Here is a 19,712-nt window from a genome sequence, read left to right on the forward strand (position 1 = left end):
TATTGAAAAAAAAAATTAGACAAAATCTTTCATTAACATGTCCACCTTCTCGATTATGGAAGTTGGTTAAAAATGCAGCACAACCGCGTTCATCAAAATCAGCCCGGTCATTTTTAATGATATCGTGAAATAATCACAAAACTGTAACTTCTAAATTTTGACACCAATGTACTGGCCCACTTCGTTTCGTCCGTAGGGCCCGTCTTTGGGTTTTAGTCAATGGTCACTATTGATGCTGACTGTACAAGTACAACACGTTACCAATAGAAGGGCTCAAGAAAGCGCGGCCCACGCCGGATTAGGTTTCACCACCAAATACGGCGTAGGCCCTTGCTTAGCGTAGCCGCTTGTACGCGGTTATTCAATTACGTACATTTAAATAGACGGTAATGAGATTATTTATTATCTTGCCCTTAATTATACTATACCTACTATAGTAAGTATAGTATACGTCGACCGCTTACTTCTCTCTAGAAATCTACGTACGTATCACCTACCTTCGAACAACACCGGGGGGCCTACCGCGAAAACCGAAATTCGCAAATTGCGGGGATCTTTCTCTTTTACTCTCACTAAGACGTCATTAGAGTGACAGAGAAAAATGCCCGCAGTTGACGAATTACGATTTTCCCGGTAGCCGCCCGGCTTCCAACACGTCCTACCGTCTGAGTTTAGTGCTAGAGTTCCTCTTCTTATTTTATTTATTTATTTATTTTGTAAGACACACCAACAGTTAATAAACAAAGCTAGTAAAGTAACAAGTATAGTGGCCACGTATAATATCTATGCACCAATAACAGGTGTGCAACAACACTCAAACAGTTCGAGGCTTTTTACACTACATTATTAACTACAACTATACATTAATAGATTAAGTGATTGAAACATGCATACGAGTAGGAAAAACTAATTATAAATAATACTCTTCTTCGTTACCTCGTGGCTATGACTTCAGGCAAACTATCCGTTCCTAGAATTAATAACTATTACGGGGATAGAACCCTTATGGCTCCTCTACATGATGGCCCAGCGTAGGCCAGTCCTAGGGACGCATTTATGCGTTAGAGGGAGCAAGTGATATTGCTATCTCATTTCACCGCATAGCTGCGTCCCTTGGACTGGCCTACGCTGGGCCATCGTGTAGAGGAGCCCTTAGGAAAAGAATTCCATATTTAATAGTTTGCCTGAAGCCATAACACGTGAAAATAATAAGGCTAAATTTAAATCTATGTTAAAAAAAACATTTTCATACATTGTAGTCATACCTACTAGGTATAAGTTATTTTTAGTTACGTAACTAGTTCAGTTCAAATATAGGTACTTTATTCATGTAGGCCTAGCAATAAGCACTTATGAATAAGTAAGACAGTATTACATATAATTATTATCTTAAGCTAATTATCAGAGCACATTATTGATGTTGTAAATATTATTCCATATATAATACTTATGAATATAATTCATAGATCAAATTGAATACTAAAAATTTCACAAAATATCGTCATACATACTAGAGACTGACGACCCCACAGTCAAACTCAATGTTGAGTTTTGCGGGGCTACGATTATTTTTAAGGATACCACTGTGTTTTAATAAATAAATAAAAATAATAAATAAATTATGTAAATTTTTGAGCAACTCGCATAACGAGCCGTCGCCATTCCTCTCGCGGAGCTGCTTTCTGTGGCTTTGATTTGGTCGGTCCGTCTCATTGGCGATTGTTAGGGTCCTACTGGACGTAGAAATGAAAATGCGGACTGTATTAAAATAGGCTGGTTTATTCCGCCTCAATTACAGCTAAATCCCGGCCAAACAATTATAAAAAACTACTACGGTATTCGTCCGTTGCCGGTGGAGTATATGAAGCCGAGTGTGTGCCGCGCGGCGCTTGCGGCTTGCCGCGATGACGTCGCGCTCTGTCCGCCGCCCGCGCGTCTCCTCCCGTGCGTATGTCCAGTACTTAACAGCGATCTTCCTCTAGCCCTGGGACCTCCCACTCTTCCTTGCACAACCAGACGTTCTATGGATGTTCCATCTAGCTAAGACACGTATACAAAAAAGTTAGAGTTAGATTTAAGTCATAGCTATGACTTAACTCTAACTTCTAGCCGCGACTAACAAAATCGCTGCCAACTTAGCTTGGTCTAGTCTAACTCGAGGTTAGCTTGAGTCGGACCAATATAATTTTGCACAGAATTTGCGGTAACAGAGTCGATGTGGCACCGTAAAGTCAAATTGCTATGAAAATATGGTAATTGACCGAAGCGTAGCGTAGGTCTACGTTTTGATTGACCGAAGCGTAGCGTTGGTCTACGTTTTGATTGACCGAAGCGTAGCGTAGGTCTACGTTTTGATTGACCGAAGCGTAGCGTTGGTCTACGTTTTGATTGACCGAAGCGTAGCGTAGGTCTACGTTTTGACTCGGCCAATCTGCTTTCGTATGGCCGGATGTTCTCCTCTACAGGACAGGTCGCAATTCTCAACCGATTCGCGTGAAATTCTGTGACCAATATTCTATGATTAAATAAAAAAAAAATTGTCGATCCAGTTTTTGGAAATATTTCAAAATGGCGGATTCATGGTAAGTCGCGCCTAAACAAATAGCCATATCGATATCATAAGAGTTTCTTCCTTGTGAGACATGTTTACCGAGTGATTTGCAAAAAAATCAGATATTTAAGAACGCTGGTTTAGGGGGTATTTAGATATTTAAGTTTTACTCGAGAATAAGTAGCCTAATTTCACCATGACACGTTGGAATACGCTCTCTTTGCAATGACGAGGTTCTGGGTTCCAACCCTAAACAATGGATTCTTTTTTATTTTATTTTTTGCACTTTTTATTTATTTATTTCAAGAGAAAACTTAAGAGGCTGTCAACACCCAATGTCCTTGAAATTGATGTTACTTAAACAGTTTTTTAAGAAAGACTATTCGTTGTAGCCAAGTAAGAAAAATATATGTTCATATTAATTATATTTCAAAGACCGTGGTTGTACTCGATACATGATTGAACGAAATCGGCTCGATAGAAAATAATTGCAAAGATTGTTGCTTAAAATCACAATTAAACGGTTTTATGTCTTTATTGTTTTGACTTATGGGTCTGCAATTAAAATCACAATTTCAAAACATTTATATCTAAACCGTGGTTGAGTAAAATATTACACTAATAATCCACTTTTTTTTATTTAAATATTTTTCTTATTATTCCCTTGCCCAAGCCCAGTAACATGCGACAGTGCTATCTCATTTACTCCGATAGAGATAGACAGTGTGCGCGCTTTAGGTATTGACAGCCTCTTAAGTTACATATTTTTTAATTACCTATTTTTGTTTGACTATTAGGTTTGTAGCAGGGAGAAAGAGGTCCCTGGATCTATCCCCGGAATTGTAAATTTTTGTATTATTTTTACTGCGTTACAAATACTGCGGCAGAAGTGCAGCTGCGGTCGGGAATCCGAACGTAACCTTTACATTGCTTAGAGTAATGGTAGACCTGGGGTATCTTGTTGTAGGTTGTTTATACGTTGCGGTTTCTCAGGTTCAATGTCTAAATATAAGTATCCTAGAGCCTTTTAATTTGGATCGCCTCGCTAAAATTAAGACCGTGAAACTCCTTCCATTGCGATTCAAGGACTTCGAGGAGGAAAAAATACTGAAAAGACTGGCAACCCAAACAAACCGACGCGTACGATGAAGCATCTCGGTTACAGCTTACAGGCCAAAATTTAGAGCATTAAACATCATTTGGGCGTTGCTATAAATAAAACAATCCTGTCATACTGAATTTGTTATAATAAAGCGACATAAAATAGCTTACAATACAATCCAGTCAGTGACCTAAAATAATACGGTTAAATTCATAAAAAAATAATGTGGGTAGTTATGCACCCAACCGGCATCATTTATCTTAAACATATTAACGGTCGCGCGTCGGTACAATGGTGTCCAAGCTCTGAACAAGCTTGGAAGACAAAATAGAGTGCAACTGGTATGGATTCCAGGGCACGAGGGATTCATAGGCAATGAAAATGCAGATGAACTTGCCAGAGCCGGATCCGCAAGTAACCACATAGGTCCGGAACCATTCGTGGGGCTCTCACAGGGAACCATTATAACGGCTATCAAAGACCACACTAGGACCAGACACCAAAAAGAATGGGACAGTCTGACGGGTCTAAAGCACTCAAAGCTCTTCATACAAGAAGTAGACTCCAGTTGGAGCAAAAAGCTATGGAAACTTAGCAGGAGACAACTCCAAATTATAACAGGGGTATTTACGGGCCATTATGGGGTCAAAGGGGTTTTGGCCAGGATGGGACACTCTGACAACACCGATTGTCGAATGTGTGGTGAAGAGGAAGAGACAGTAACACACCTAATGTGTGAATGTCACGCCCTCGCCAGACAAAGAATGAAGGACTTTGGAGCAGGCTATCTGGAACCAAAGGAATTCAAAAGGCTACCCATAAGCTCCATCATCCGACACATGGAAATGGTCAAAAAGTCTTTCCTTAGGGGGCAACTACACAAAAGATCCCTATGGGTCGAAGTGTATCCGCAAGGGCCCCCGGTAATTAGAAGAAGATAACGGTCGCGCTGGTCGTGCCTGGGAGTTAATTGCAATAATACAAGAATATAGATTTAGACGTTAGTACGCAACATGGACAAAGAAAATGCAAGCGCCAAAACAAGGATTCCTTTACCCCTGGCACCTCTGCCACCTTTGCCGAAGCAATTGGTGAGTAAATTAAGCAAGAGACGCCCATTAAATCACGTGGGTCGTTGTCCTACTGTGGTGGTGGCACTTGGATCAGTGTGTAGCTGGGCGTTACAGTCCTGGCATTCCTGGCGTAGTGGCAACCTGGCGTTAGCGCCGAGCAGCGAGAGAAGGGCAGGCGTGGACGTTGAATTAGCCCGAAGGGTAGACCCTGGAATTTCATTCCACTGTGTTAAGGCTGTGCATTAAAATTAGCTCCATGGATCGTCCCGCCTTATTTATAATGCTCATGTCCTGACAGCATACGAGATTCTAGTGGTTATTTAATTTAAGTTCAGTTTTTCTGTGGCGGTCGATACATGGAGATTCAGAACGGAGATAAACAGGGCTTGGGAAACAAGAGCAAGGTTGCAATCGGCAAAGTGCTATAGAATGGAAGCTAAAACATTCATATACTTATTAAATACCTTACGCAAGAGAGTACGTATTGAAATCACATAGGCTAAGAATATTATCTATATCCATGGTACACAAAATCAAGGTCCGCCATTTTGGCGTAGCGTAAAGCATTAGGCTGTATGATAAAGTAATAGCTACGGAACAAATACAAACTTAAAACTAGGAGAGGTATTTGTGTTCAAACTTACCCAAAGCGGGGGAAAACAGATACACTTGAGTATATTCTAAAACTTAGGGGCACAGCACTTGTTCCCTATACGAGTATTATATTCGACATCGCGAAACAAGGCGCGGCCGTTAACGCTCGCACGAGCGACGTGCGTCCAGCGCTGCAGTCAGATGTACAATGGTGGCTGCGGCGGACCGTTACAACATGGCGTCGGCGATCGCGTAAACAAGTATCCTGGGAATGGGAAAGTCGATAATATCGACATCGATACTTATCAGTTGCTGAGACTAATATTTATTTATCATGTCGACGAGAAAAATATAATTAAGAAATAAATTAACGCTACAGTATCCCTAGCAAAATTTAGAGCATTAAACATCATTTAGGCGTCGCTGTAAATAAAACAATTCTGTCATAAAAATTGTATGAAAATAAATTGACCCATCAATAATTCTGCTTGGAAAATGGCTTTAAGGACTTCTTATACGTTTTATTTATTATTCATAAGTATGTTAAAATATGGCGGTAATTTTTTTTTAACATATTGGTTACTTTGCTTTTTTAAATTGAGGATATTGCACATCACAACATCATAGCGAGTACAGCGACCACTAAATAATTTGCAAATGAGTTAAAATTATTCCATAATATGATAAAGGGAGCCTGGTGAAGATAATATCTATTTAATTTTTTTTGCTACATACAATGTGAAGTTGGACCACCATATTCGATTATTAATTCTTCTAAACAGTAGAGCCATACATTTATTCACTTTTAAGCTATGCTCGCGAGGTCTACAGCTCACAGAGCTACTAGTTATAACTATGTCATGTCATATCTCGTACCTTCGCAAAATGGATCTAAGGCTCATTATCCAATGTACCAAAGTCAAAATAAGGTTCATGCTACAGTATCTCAAGTGTATTTATATATAAGTAACATTATTTTCTAATTTATTTTCTGGTGCCGGTGCACCATCATACTAACCCGGGTTAACCGGTTAAACCGTTAACCCAGTGTCAAAAACTACCGGTAACTCCAGGTTTAACCGGTTAACCCCGGGTTAGTGGAATGGTACAAGTATCGCTTATATCAATGTTTAAAATTACTCCAAATAATTTCAAACGAAATATCATAAATGTATTTATAAGATATAGTTCGCGTTCTAAATACATGCTCGCAAAGTTTATGAAGATACGGCCAGCGCTATAAAGGAATCATGTACATAAGCTAATATGTATTCTATTTCTACAAATATTAGGTTGTTATTGCCAATGCCCGGTATCTTTAATAAGCGGGTCTTTTATTATCTAAACAGACGGTTAGGGCCCGTATTCTATTTTACATCTGTATTGACGTGTGTAAATTTAACATGTGCCTTTGTATATTTACAGCCACCATCAGATATATCGGAGCGGCCGAGGTGCTCAAACATATCTGAACACTCTAACGGCTTGAGAATCAGTAATAGAGATGTGTTCAAATATTTGTTGAAGGTTCGGTCTTGCTCTAGTTTCGGCCGAAGCTTAGGTTCGGATTTCGGAAACATTATTATTATGCCGAAATCTTGATCGGACATTAGAATAAATAATCCTTCGGCCTAAACATGATTTATATGCCGAAACTGAAACTTCTGTCGTTAACGGAAGGCAAACACCTTTAAATTTAATCCTCTTCAAATACCTATATATTTAAGTTAGAAAAACTTTGCATTGTCATGGGATACTGAATTCTGCGCTTTACTCATAACAGTCGTAACAGCTATTATAAAACCAGTTTAAATACAGTAAACAATTGAATACATACATTTTCCAATGGCGTTATTCATTGCGAGAACGGATATTATGTCGGTACCTTACCTACCGTTCCAAGTAAGTACATAGAGTGGGTACTGAGCTGTTCTTATCATTAAAATTGATTGCTCCGTGTAAGTGTGAACACGAACGCCTCAAATTACCCATAGGTGTGAAAGAACAACAGTGGCAGTTACGCAATGCTACACACAAGCAGAATTCACACACACAAGGAAACAATTCACACAAAACGTGTGAATGAGACGGGCACGATTCTTTCGCGAATTATGTAAATTTGGATACGGCATTGGATACTTATGGAGCAATTTTTTATAGCTTTAGGTCAGTCAACAAGTTCGTGCTGTATGTAGTTGAATTTAAACTGTCGTGAAACATACTAATATTAAATTACTTATTTTCATATCATATCATATCATTTATTCCATTGAAATCATGTTCATTTGTAGATGTTGGTTTAACATACGGTCAAGTAACTAGGTACATAATACCCTGCTAGGGTGTACAATTTAGGATTTTAAATTATAATTAATAATTTACATTAATTTGTAGAAAATAATTAAATGTCAAAATAAGTGTATAAGTATTAAAATATATATAATTAATGCAGAAAAGATATTTACAAAATCATTGGTAATCATAAATTTTACCAAGACTCATTCAAGAAATTGGACAGCTGGACCATCCTCTTATGGCTCCTCTACATGATGGCCCAGCGTAGGCCAGTCCTAGGGACGCATTTATGCGTTAGAGGGAGCAAGTGATATTGCTATCTCATTTCACCGCATAGCTGCGTCCCTTGGACTGGCCTACGCTGGGCCATCGTGTAGAGGAGCCCTTAGATGGCAGGTTTCAGAGTCGAAATAGAATAGCTTTATGTGGGGCTCAATACAAACAACGTTGTGATTTTAACACGTTAAACGCCAGACCAAAATATTCATTTTTTCTTTAAAAAAAACTTGATGTAAATTCAATTATTACTTTGATATGTATATAGATATATATTTTATTTTGTTATTGGAGGTTTAGTTAAAAAGTTATTTAAAAAAAAAACTCGCGGTCACCGATGACCCCCGTGGCGCTGTGAAGTTCATATTTCAAAAACCGTTACCATGACGCCACGCCGGTCCCCCCGCCGGCCACGCCGGTCACTGTGCCGGTCATTATACTGTCACATTCGCACCCGCTAAAATATGCTTATAATATAAAATTTAACTGCTTTGGCATTGTGTGACAATAGCTTGGTTTGGCAATTCCTGCTACTGGTTCAAGAAGATACGCTGTTTTTGTTTATTTTTGTTAATTTTGGGTTTTTATGATGTTTTTTTTGTGGAATGCATGTATCAGGTGTGTGTCTGCATTGGGAAATTTATTTTTTATTATTTTTTGATAATTGTCGTGTATCTCCAGATAATTGAAATTAATTTCTATTAATTATATAATTATTGCAAATACTTAATTATATAAATTATAGAATTAAAGCTGTGATTTGAAAAAAATGCCTTGTTTTTTTAATTTTTTCAACAAATCTACTATGTCACTAACTGCACCCACGTCCCAAGCCACCGTTTTACTAACGAGCGCCATGCCGGTCCCTTGCATACAACGCATTGCTTATAACTGCTACACGCGGCGCAGGATAGCGTCTTAAAAACAGGTTTAACACGAGGTCACCGGTGCCCCCCATGGCGTGTTGCAGTTGACTTCGTGAGGTCGCCGGTGCCCCCCATGGCGTTCAACGTGTTAACTATATATTTATTTTTGGAATAATTAACATAAAACTCCCTATCTTCCTCAACCTCAACCGTCCTCTAGTTATCGTCCGAATTGAATGCCTCCTTTTCTACCCTCCCTTTTTAGATGGTGTTCGAATGGCCGTTCCGATACTCGAAGATTGAGTCAAGCCAATGACTTTTAAGAAACGAAACCTTATTTATTTATTTATTTTAGGTACATTTTTTTATTAGTAATTAATTTTAAATCCCATAAAGAAGGACGGCTTTAATGATTCGCTTACACTTTACAAAGTTTACAGTATGGGATAGGCAAAATTGGTATTGGGAACGATTTCAAAGCCCCGGAAAATATCGGTACCTATCGACAATTACATCCTCGGAAGGATATTTGTATGCTAAAGGTATTAACAGTGCGTTTCTTTATTTCCAGGTAAAGTGGCGGCAAGATGACGACGAAATCGTACAGCAAGCACAAGGAGTTTAAAGAGTTCTCCAGCAGCAGCGGCGGCAACGCGCCCTTCGCGGGGGAACAATTCGGTCAGTTCGAGGGGTTTTATATATCTTGCGGTCTTGCCCTATTATATCTATCGGTATTCTTCTACCCATTTAGTGGTGGACTGGTGGATATGCAGAAACATTCAGTGGTGGATAGACGAACATCGCCATGCGGGCCACCGGTAACTCAAGTTAAAAAACTGTACGCGCCATCTTTTGGTTCATTTGTTTACCAAATTAACTTCCTACATGTAACAACGCTCATAGCGATAATGCTCTATCAAGCATTTTAATTACACAGAACTAAAAAAAATCTTCTCAGGTCACCCAGTAGTAGTTTTTTTGATTGGAAGTTCTTAGGCGCTTTGGATAATGCCTAAATGAAGAACCTGTGTCTTTATTTTTCCGCAGACATGCTGAAATCCGAACTGATCCCGGCGAACAGCAAGCTCAACAACATCGGCAATGGCGGTCACCGCGAATACCACTACGAGTACCGCGAGGAGAAGCTGCCGCACGGGAAGTACGACCGCAAGGATCTGCACACCGTCGAGGTGAGACATCTTCTCTCCTCTCAAAGTCATAAGTAAAGCCATCTACATGTCTCCAAGAAAGGCGTTATAAGTGAGAATTCAGAATTCTCTCTCTTACCATTGTTTTTGAAACCCCACTTTGTCCTTTTGTTCCATACACAATATTTTATTGCATTTTATATCAACCGAAAGACCGGCCCTTCCTCAAGGATTCGGTCGTGCGTTGTCCTCATCCATCATCTTACTGTTCCCTGCGATTTTGAATAGATCGTCGGTCCACATTTTGAGGGCTCTGTTGATGCACCCTCCATTCCGCAATCACCTTTTTTTTTTGACGCAGAGGGAATGCTTTTACGCATCATCCCCAGGCCATGGGGTGTCGGCCTATAGTGGGGGGTATGTGGGACTCACAGCTCTCGCACCTTTCTAAGTCAGAAAGGGGAGAGAAGACTACCCACTGAACCCTCTGCGGCGTTACACCCTCCTGCCGGTTTGGGGAGCATCGTGGGGTCGCTAGCATTCATCCATGGTGCTCCCCCGGTTGCCAAGTTCGTTAGCACCCTCGCGCCTAAGGAGGAGGCGTTGGCAACGCTACAACCCCTCCCCAAACGGGTAGAGCCATATTGTGGGTCCTCTCCCCGTAGCTCTACTGGGGAAGCAGGCGGTTAATGTACTGCAACCTCCTTCTTCCTCTTCGCCTGCGCCGTAGCGGGTGTGCGTTCACGTCATCTTCACGCACTCGCTCCGCTTCCTCCTTTTGCTTCATCACTGTTTCGCAAAAGGAGGCAACCGCTTCCCAATGTCTCTCGCCGCGCAACAAAGCTGCTATCACGTTGTGCAGCGAAAAATCTCCTCCTTCCTACCTACCTCATCCCAGCTGTCATCAATTTTACGATATTTCTACTTATAATAATAAAAAGCTTTATTTAATTCCACACACAACAATATACATGTAGTAAGAATAAAAATATACATTTAACACAATTAGAAAATAAAAATTAAGTATTAAAGAAAAATTATAATAACTAAAATTAAATCATAGGTGTGTGGACCCCTTCTGGGTAATAGCCTCCGGGACCAAAGTGTTCCATGTATCTCTGTCTGTGGCTGTATTGAGCCACCTTTGCTTTGCCCTGCTGTCGCTACTGCCTCGTCCGCCCACCTGGCGCGCGGACGGGCTCTGGCTCGCGTGCCCCGTGGGTCAAACCATTTTATTGCTCTGATACTCCATCTATCGTCGTTGAATCTGGCCACGTGACCAGCCCGCGTCCATTTTCGCTTTAGTCCATTTCTACTTACTTCACTACTAATCTCTGATTTCTACCTTCCAGGAGTACACAATACCACCAAAAACGCTGCCGAAGTCTGACGCCAGCTCGTATTACTACGAGCGCGAGGAGCGTGACCTCCCCGCCATCACCTCCGGCACCAGGACATACAACTACGAATCTAACACCAGTTCCTCGCCAGGTAATCAGGTGTCTTATGTTCGATTAGTATTCCCATGTTCCCCTTTTTCTATGTTTTCTGTTGTTAAAGTTTATGCCTTACGGGGAGCCGATGAAGTGCATGAAAAATCATCTATGAGATTCACGGATAAGGTTAACTCTTCAAGAGATGAGGATAGGTCGGATCGTTATTATTAGATGTCGTCGTGAGACGAATGGACAAGGAAGAAATCAGATTGTCGGCGTATTGTGAAGCCGCTGAAAGATGAAATGATGATGACGACCACTATTTTAAGAGAACAAATGTACTCACAATTTGGAGTTTCGTGTAGCGAATTTGAACTCGTTTTACCTTCTTGCGGAACTGAAATTAGTTTCTAAATGATAATTTTCGTGCAGCTTACTCAAAGGTGAAGAGCAGCAAGGTAACCAAAGACCTGTCGCACAACGTGGAAGAGCTGGACTCGCTCCTCGACGATCTGCAGAAGGACCAGGAGCGACAGCTGTATAAGAGTACGTACTATGATAGAGTAAGTCTGAGCTAACTGTACACTGTCTTGGCAGCGACCAAGTGTCACGTCATATTTTCATAGAAATTTTATGATTTTAGTGGGACTCCCAGACGCTTCTTTTGTCGCTTCAAATCAGTGAAAAGTTAGCTTAGGCGGATTGTAGCATTGTAGCAATTAATTATACACCAACGAGTTTCTACACAGAAAATGATTACAATTTTAGAGTGAGACCAAGACAAGTCTGGAACGATTTTGATATAAATAACATTTGCACTGCGTCTGCTATCAAAATTGTTGCAGACTTGTCTTGGTCTGACTCTATTCATTTGTCTTGTAGGAAAACCTGCGTTACTCATGATATTTCTGAGAATGTGAGCAGCCTATTTTTGATTTTCAAGCCTGAAATATTAACCTGGAATATTATCGTGTAAGGTTAATCATTTATTTTGTCTCGCAGGTGGCTACACTTCTGACACAGCTGAGAGCACATCATTCGACTATAAGCGAGGGTAATCGATATTTTTTGAAACAAAGTACATCGTACACCTTTTCTTCACAAATTCCAGCTAAACCCCTTGGCGACGATCATGTTGTTTTGTCTAATTGGGTACTTGACACATGTTGAATATTATAACAAAATTTAGCTAAATGGATAGGAAATGAGCCATCCATTATAAAAAAGTAGAATTTAATTTTTTTATTGAGATTATAAAAAATACAAGGCTCGTCTCAAAAAAAAAATTTAACATTCAAAAAGATAAAAGAAAATGGTACCATCGATTCCTTACATTTTATTGAAAACTAAATTGTATAACAACTATATACATAAACGTAATATTTCAGGGTCAAAATAGCAATTTTCTTGATCTTCCATACATTGTTCGTTAACTCTCATTTCTGACCTTTGTGTTGCTTAAATGCCACGAGTCCTATATAGACATTTGATCCTCAAGAAATCAAGATCATTATAAAAAAACTGTCAAGTAGCCAATTGTCCGATAGAGGCACAACAATTAATTGGTGTTCAACACAATTTCACAGATTTTTTTTATTTCCAGCACCCCAGTGAAGGCTCCATCCAGCGGCTACTCGACCCTCAAGCGCGAGGAACGTGTGGAATCATCCTCGTGGGGCTCCAGCCCTCCGCCCCCCACCACCACCCGCGCGGCGGAGATCAGGCAGGAGATGTACCGTGAGGAGAAGACAGGTACAAACTACCTATTTGACATAGACATGAGATAAGACGTAGAAAAATGTTATCAGAGTTATGGGCCGTGATCACCATGTGATGTTAATAGAACCTAGATCTGAGTATAGATGTGTTATATTTATTTATTTATGAACCGTCGTAGAAGTAATCCTCGTCTTGAGGCTGACAAAATTGAGCAATGTCAGGGAATGGCGACACCCTAACGCTGGATGCTTTATTAACATTGGTTCAAATAGTTATTTGTTTCCACAGAGTCCCGTGTGGTGCCGCAAGTGGTGCCGGCGCCGGCGCCTGCTCCCATTCAGACCTGCACGCACTGCCACCACCAGACCAGCTCCACGGGCACTGTAAGTACTAAATTCACTTTTCCCCTGTAGACCGAGCAGTGAACAGGGACATTGTTTGTGGAGCTAAACTGTGGAATGAACTGTCACCTGCGGTATTTCCGAATTGATACGGCCTTCCAACCTTAATGAAAACAGCGTAATCCCGTCTTACATGCCGGTAACGCACGTACAACTCTGGCATTTCGGATATCCACGGATTCTCGTCAGATCGTTTACCTCCTTAATCATAAAAAAACAATAGGAGCAGCGGTATGAGAAGATGTGGCAGAGGTGGCATGCTCGTATTTTGCTTAAGCTGCTGCAAAACAGTTACCTAGTATGAAGCTTAGAATAAATAGTACCTGGGCGACCGAGCATTGCTCGGTTATAACTATTTATTGTAATATGGTGGTGTATAGGTGATAATCTTAAGTACATTTTTTTACTACATTAAACTTGTCTAAAAGAATAAAAATTAAAAAATTATATATAAACTTGAAAATATAAAAAAAAAAAGTTAGTAACCGGGCGAGATTCGAACCCGTAACACTCGTTTAGCAGTCCGCGTCTTAACCCGCTGGACCAGACGGACAGTGGCCGGCAACACGAAATTAGCGACCATATTCTGCGTCGAAAGAAAAACGCAAACATAAGACTAATCTAGATCGATTGTTTACCCCCAAAAACCCCCATATACCAAATTTCAGCAAAATCGTTAGAGCCGTTTCCGAGATCCCGGAAATATATATACATATATATATATACAAGAATTGCTCGTTTAAAGGTATAAGATAAAAGTGTAGAAATTACTGCCTTCTGCCTTGGATGAGACTTGAACACATGGCCTCTGGATATTTGAACAGCGGCGTTATAGAATGAGCAAAGTGTACCTTTTTTTTTTTTTTTTTTTTTTTTTTTTTTTTTTTTTTTTTTTTTTTTTTATACAGGGGAAATGCATTACGCATACCACCCGGGCGCGGGGACGAACCCGGGTGGTTATGTGGGACTCCCAAGTGAGTCCGGTATACCCACTAAAACCACCTGTTTGTCGCCTCGGTGCTGTAAAGCGAGGCCACGGGAACACCAGTGCACACCACCATGACCTCGCAGCAGACGGCTATAAGCCTCTTCTCCGGGAAATTGATTTCCCAACCGGCATTTGGAGCAAGCCTAGGTTTTGACTCGCCCTTCACCTCGAGGACCTAGTTTCAGTCGGATGGCTGTCGGCCCCGAATGACTGCCACCCATAGGTCCTCGTTAAGGCGGCAGGCGACGGTCGTGGGCGACCCGCCTCCGCCCGGCCCTTTTGCGCCGCAGCGGGTGAGCTTCCGCAGCCTCTTCCCGCGCACGCTCCGCAACTTCCTTTTGGGTCATGACCACCTCACAGAAAGTGGTCATGGCTTTCCAGCATCGTTTGCTTTCCGTCATTGCCTTTACGACGGCCGGCAACGACAGATCAACCCCGATGGTCGCAACCAAATTGTTGCGCGGTGCAACCCAACTTGGACAATCCGCCAGTGTGTGTTGCGCCGTGTCTTCTGCACTGGTACAGTGGTGACACGCTGGCGTTGGCTCCCGTTTGGATTTCTCGCACAGGTATTTACCAAAACACCCATGGCCCGAGAGTACCTGTGCGAGGTGGAAAGACACCACACCGTGTTGTCTCCCGATCCATTTTTCGAGGACAGGCTGAATCGCGCCGACTGTCCAGTGACCGGCGCATGGGTTTTCCAGCCTCTCGCCCCAGTTTTGGAGAACGGTGACGCGAGCATTTATCCGCCAGCGTTTCACCTCCTCGAGCATGGGCTCCTGGCCTCTAGCTCGCGCCTCTGCAATCCGCCTATATATTTCCGCCAGGGCTTTTGCCTCCAAATCCCAGGGCGGGGTCCCGGCCAAGGCGCATGCCGCATCATTGGAGATGGTGCGATACCCTCTGATGGCCCTTATCGCCATGATCCGTTGAGGTCTTCTTAGAAGGATTTGGTTTTCGGCGTTAAGGGCATCTACCCAGATGGGTGCACCATACAGGGCCATCGACCTCACTACCATAGTGTATAGACGGCGGCAGCCTACGTTTGGCCCTCCCACATTTGGTAGGAGTCGACTAAGCGCACCAGCTGCTCCAAGAAGCTTAGGAGTCAGGCGCTTAAAGTGCTCCTTGAAGTTCCATCGGCTATCGAGGACGAGTCCCAGATATTTCATCGTCGACCCAACGCGTATGGGAACTCCACTCACCACAAGTTGAGCACCAGTCGGAGGTGCTTTTCGGGGTCCATGGAAGCAGACAGCCTCCGACTTGTGAAGAGCAACCTCTAAACCCAGCCTACGGATCCTAGTCACCACTTGAGCCACCCCCGCTGTTGCCCTTAGTGACGCCTCCCTGTACGTACTAGCCTTCGCTGTAACGAGAGTGTCGTCGGCATAGCACGTCAGTTCAACCCCCGGAAGATTTCTGCCACGCAGCACCCAGTCATACCCAATATTCCACAGGAGTGGTCCTAGGACCGACCCCTGCGGAACACCGCACGACATGGTTTTAAAGCCCCATCCGTTATCGTTTGGCACTGGATACTTGACAGCCCTCTCTGATAGATACGCCTCAATAATGTTGCGTAAATATCTCGGTACCGCATGGTGTCTGAGTGCCTCCTTGATGCATCCCCAAGGCAGGGTGTTGAATGCGTTTGATATGTCCAAAGATACTGCGAGGACCACCCCGCCTTGGGACACTACCTCCTCTCTCAAGGTCTTTACTCTGGCGATAGCATCGATTGTGGATCGACAGCGACGGAAGCCGAACTGATTTTGGCTGAGATTTGGCCCCACATTTTCGAGGTGCTTGACGAGGCGAAGCGAGATAATTCGCTCGAAGAGCTTGCTCACCTCGTCAAGTAAAACGATTGGCCGATAAGCGGATGGTGAATCGACCGGCCGCCCTATCTTTTGAATAAGAACCAGTTTCCCCGTTTTCCATGTCCGGGGAAACTGGCTCTGTTCAAAACATGCACTGAATAGTACTCTCACCCGGGGTCCAAGAGGACCTAGTGCTAATACCCAAGCCTTGCCAGGTATGCCATCGGGGCCTGGAGCTTTATTTTTTAGTTTTAGTCGGAGCACAGCGGCCCCCAATTCGCCCTCAGTGACCTCTGGTACGTCAGTATCATTGGCACCATCATCAATCGGCGCCATCGGGGGTGGTATGAACTCTGCTGTGTCCGGGAAAAGAGTGTTTACCACCCGCTGCAAAAGTTGGGGCTGAAGAGTCTGTGTCAACGGGGGTGCCCACGGTCGAAGTTTGCTCCTCACCATCCTATACGGTCTCCCCCAAGGATCGTTATTGAGACTCTCCAGCATCTCTTTCTCAGCCAGGTCTTTAGCTCGGCCAATAGCCGCCTTAAGAGAGACAGCTAGCTCCCTATACATTGCATAGAGCTGTGCCTCCTCGTTAGCATCGCGCCGTTGCCGCCTGCGACTCCTTGTGTACTGGCGTCGCGCTGCGACACACGATTCTCGCAGTTGTGCCAGTTCTGCAGACCACCAGTACACCTTACGTTGCGGAAGAAAGGGCCCCATTCGTGGCATCGCAGCATCACAGGTGTCGGTCATGGCATCCCCTAGCCATAAGGCTTCAGCTTCGACATCCAGCGGACCTTCGGGTGCCGGCAGCCAGGCCTTAACGAGAGCCGCCTCCTCCAATGCTTCACGGTTTAACCGTTTCAGCGCCCATCGAGGGCTGTTCTCCCTTGGAGATCTTCTAGGGCCCATCGCTACGGTCGTGGGTGTAGAGATATTGAACCTAATATAGCGATGGTCCGAAAGAGTCTCTACATCCTCCAGACATTTCCAGTCGTGGATTCGCCGGGCCAGAGGAGCGTTCGCAAACGTAACATCGACAACTGAGCCACCCTGTTGCCGCACACAAGTGTTCACGGTCCCCCGATTCATGACAACCAGCCCATACGCAACAGCCCATTCCTCCAGGCACTGCCCAAAAGGATCTGTTATCGCAGAACCCCACGCCCTGGACTTTGCATTTAAGTCTCCGGCAACTAAAACAGGTGTGGGATGTAACTGCCTGACTATGGCACCCACTTCCATAAGGAACTACTCAAAATTCTCCATACTATCATTGGGCGAGAAGTAGCCACCAACAACTGCAATATTCTCACATATTGCCGCCACAAAACCGTGACCCCTTATGACGCCTTGAAAAGGCGGGGAGCTAGCATTGCTCCGCGACACCAGGGCCACAGTATTATCCAGGTCCCCGACCCATTCTGCTCTGGAGGGAATAGAGTATGGCTCCGCTATCACCGCTATATTAATTAACCACTGCGCCATGCTCTGGCACAAAAGGTCCTGAGCCCTGACGCAGTGATTAAGATTCGCCTGGAGAACTTGGATGGCCATATTAGTTGGTGTCCATTCCTGAAGCCCCCTGAGTCGCGTCCACAGTATCAGCGGGCGGGTGGACAGGCTGCGAGGGGGCCCGGGAGCCATCGCCAGCCTTTGTCTTCGTTCTCTTAGGTGGAGCAGTACAGCTCTTGCTCCCTACTCTATGACCCGCCTCTTTGCCAAACGTTGCACAGACGCTGCAGTGTGGTGTCGCCGAGCATTCTTTTGCCTTGTGTCCAGTCTGGCCACAACGGTAACACAGTTCAGACCTGTCGAACTCGGAAGGACATTTCGCCCTCACATGTCCCGGCTCCAAGCACCGATAGCATCTTTGAGCGCGCGCTTCAAGCAGCTTAACATGCGCCGACACCCATCCAACCAACAGTCTTCCCTTTCCAGCCACCTTTTTAGCTGCAACGATAGGACAGCGAACCCACACCGACCCTAACCTCCAGGGATCCGATTTTATATCGCCCACTCTGACCTCCTGGATCGCACAGTCGCCGGCTTGCGCCATCGCCGCAGCAATGTCTTGTGATGTCACAGAGTCATCCAGGCCAGATACGCGGAGTTCGGCACATTTTGTGGGCCGAGTCACCCTAACTTCCTCGGGGCTAAACAGCTGGCTAAGTTTTTCAGCAAGTTTATCCGCTTTTGGGCCACTGGCGGCTCCCGGTATCTCCAGTAGTCGTGCGCCGGTAGCTACAACTTTAAACCGAACAGATTGAATGTCTAGTTCGGACAAGTCAACCTGTGTTTTGGCCGCTGCAATCACACTTTTATAAGTGATGCCCTTCTCTTCGGCGTCTGGCTGCAAGGACAACACCACAGCAGTAGAGCGGGGTGGGCGTAGTTTGCGAGCCGCTTGCTTTTGCGATCGCGGTGGCACTTGCCTCTGCTTTCCCCTCTGCTGCGGTTGAGAGGCCGAGCTGGGATTTCCTGCCTTCTTTTTCTTTCCTCCTCTAGCCGCTATGTTCCACGCTTTATCCGTGGCTATAGGGGCTGAAGGCAGAGACCTAGGAGCAGGTGTAGCCGTAGGGCGAGCCGCGGCGGCTTCAACCGCTGCCAGGCTCGCCTTCTTCTTCTTGTTCTTCTTTCCTTTTTGTGGCTCCTCCGTGAGATTTGGAGGACCTCGCCGGGCCTTTGGATTAGGCTTGGGAGCGGGTTTGGACTCCTGGTTCTGGGGAGCTTGGCGCCTCCGGTCAGCAGCCAGTGGGGGCCGCATTGGTTGGGCCGGCAATAATCTACCCTCTAGCTCCAACGCTCCCAACCTCGCGTCTAGCATTAGCCCTATCTTGGCCGTCATGGTGCGCATCATTTCCTCCATGTTGGGAGACCCTTCCGTATCCTTTCGGGAGCTGCTGGATGGCTGCAAATGTTCTGTGGGCACAAGTGGGACCGGAACGGAGGCCGGTTTCTTGAACTGGTCCCGGAAGTCTGCCCTCAGCTGTGCCATTTCAGCTTTTAGCTCAGTCAGTTGCGCTCGCAGGCTATCGTTTTGAGCCTGCAGACGTCTCGTCTCCTCTGAGGTAGTGCGCTCTAGAAGACACTCAAATGTCTCTTTAATAGACTTCGCCGCGTCCTTCAGTGCCTTTACAAAGGTGCCTTTCAGATTTCCAGACTTTTTGGCAACCAGTGTTATTGTATCCAGGCTTGTCTGCACGCGCTGGGAGAGCGCAGCCGCAGAGAGGTTGTCCTGCTCACAGGGCAAAACGGAGCCAGAGTTTAAGCCGCTTGTCTGACTGCGAGTTGAAAATGGCAGCTGTATGCCAGCCACTTCTTCTTCTGCCCTTAACCTTAGCTCTTCTCGCTTGGCGCGGTTATAATCTTCTTTGGCTTTGGCAAGGCCAACGTAATGTCCCGTGGTTGGAGGCCGACCGCGGCCTCGCTTTGAA

General features: G+C 44.3%; 1 protein-coding gene and 1 long non-coding RNA gene across 2 annotated transcripts in view; one reads left to right on the forward strand and one right to left on the reverse strand.

Moving 5' to 3' along the window:
- The window catches only part of LOC133530812 (mucin-2), a 64,728-nt gene that overhangs the window by 36,678 nt on the left and 8,338 nt on the right, over positions 1 to 19,712 (forward strand). The window contains exons 2-8 of the mRNA XM_061868883.1: positions 9,329 to 9,435; positions 9,805 to 9,947; positions 11,258 to 11,396; positions 11,774 to 11,887; positions 12,344 to 12,395; positions 12,945 to 13,093; positions 13,349 to 13,443. Of these exons, the coding sequence (XP_061724867.1) occupies positions 9,345 to 9,435; positions 9,805 to 9,947; positions 11,258 to 11,396; positions 11,774 to 11,887; positions 12,344 to 12,395; positions 12,945 to 13,093; positions 13,349 to 13,443 (783 nt within the window). The 5' untranslated portion in view covers positions 9,329 to 9,344. The remainder of the gene's footprint in view (positions 1 to 9,328; positions 9,436 to 9,804; positions 9,948 to 11,257; positions 11,397 to 11,773; positions 11,888 to 12,343; positions 12,396 to 12,944; positions 13,094 to 13,348; positions 13,444 to 19,712) is intronic.
- LOC133530541 (uncharacterized) lies at positions 3,781 to 6,382 on the reverse strand. Its single transcript, XR_009801330.1, has 2 exons — positions 5,371 to 6,382; positions 3,781 to 4,934 (listed from the first exon to the last, which is right to left on the reverse strand). It is a non-coding gene; the product is annotated as an uncharacterized LOC133530541 (long non-coding RNA).

The sequence above is a fragment of the Cydia pomonella genome, chromosome 23 (genome assembly GCF_033807575.1).
Source record: "Cydia pomonella isolate Wapato2018A chromosome 23, ilCydPomo1, whole genome shotgun sequence".
Lineage (NCBI taxonomy): Eukaryota > Metazoa > Arthropoda > Insecta > Lepidoptera > Tortricidae > Cydia > Cydia pomonella.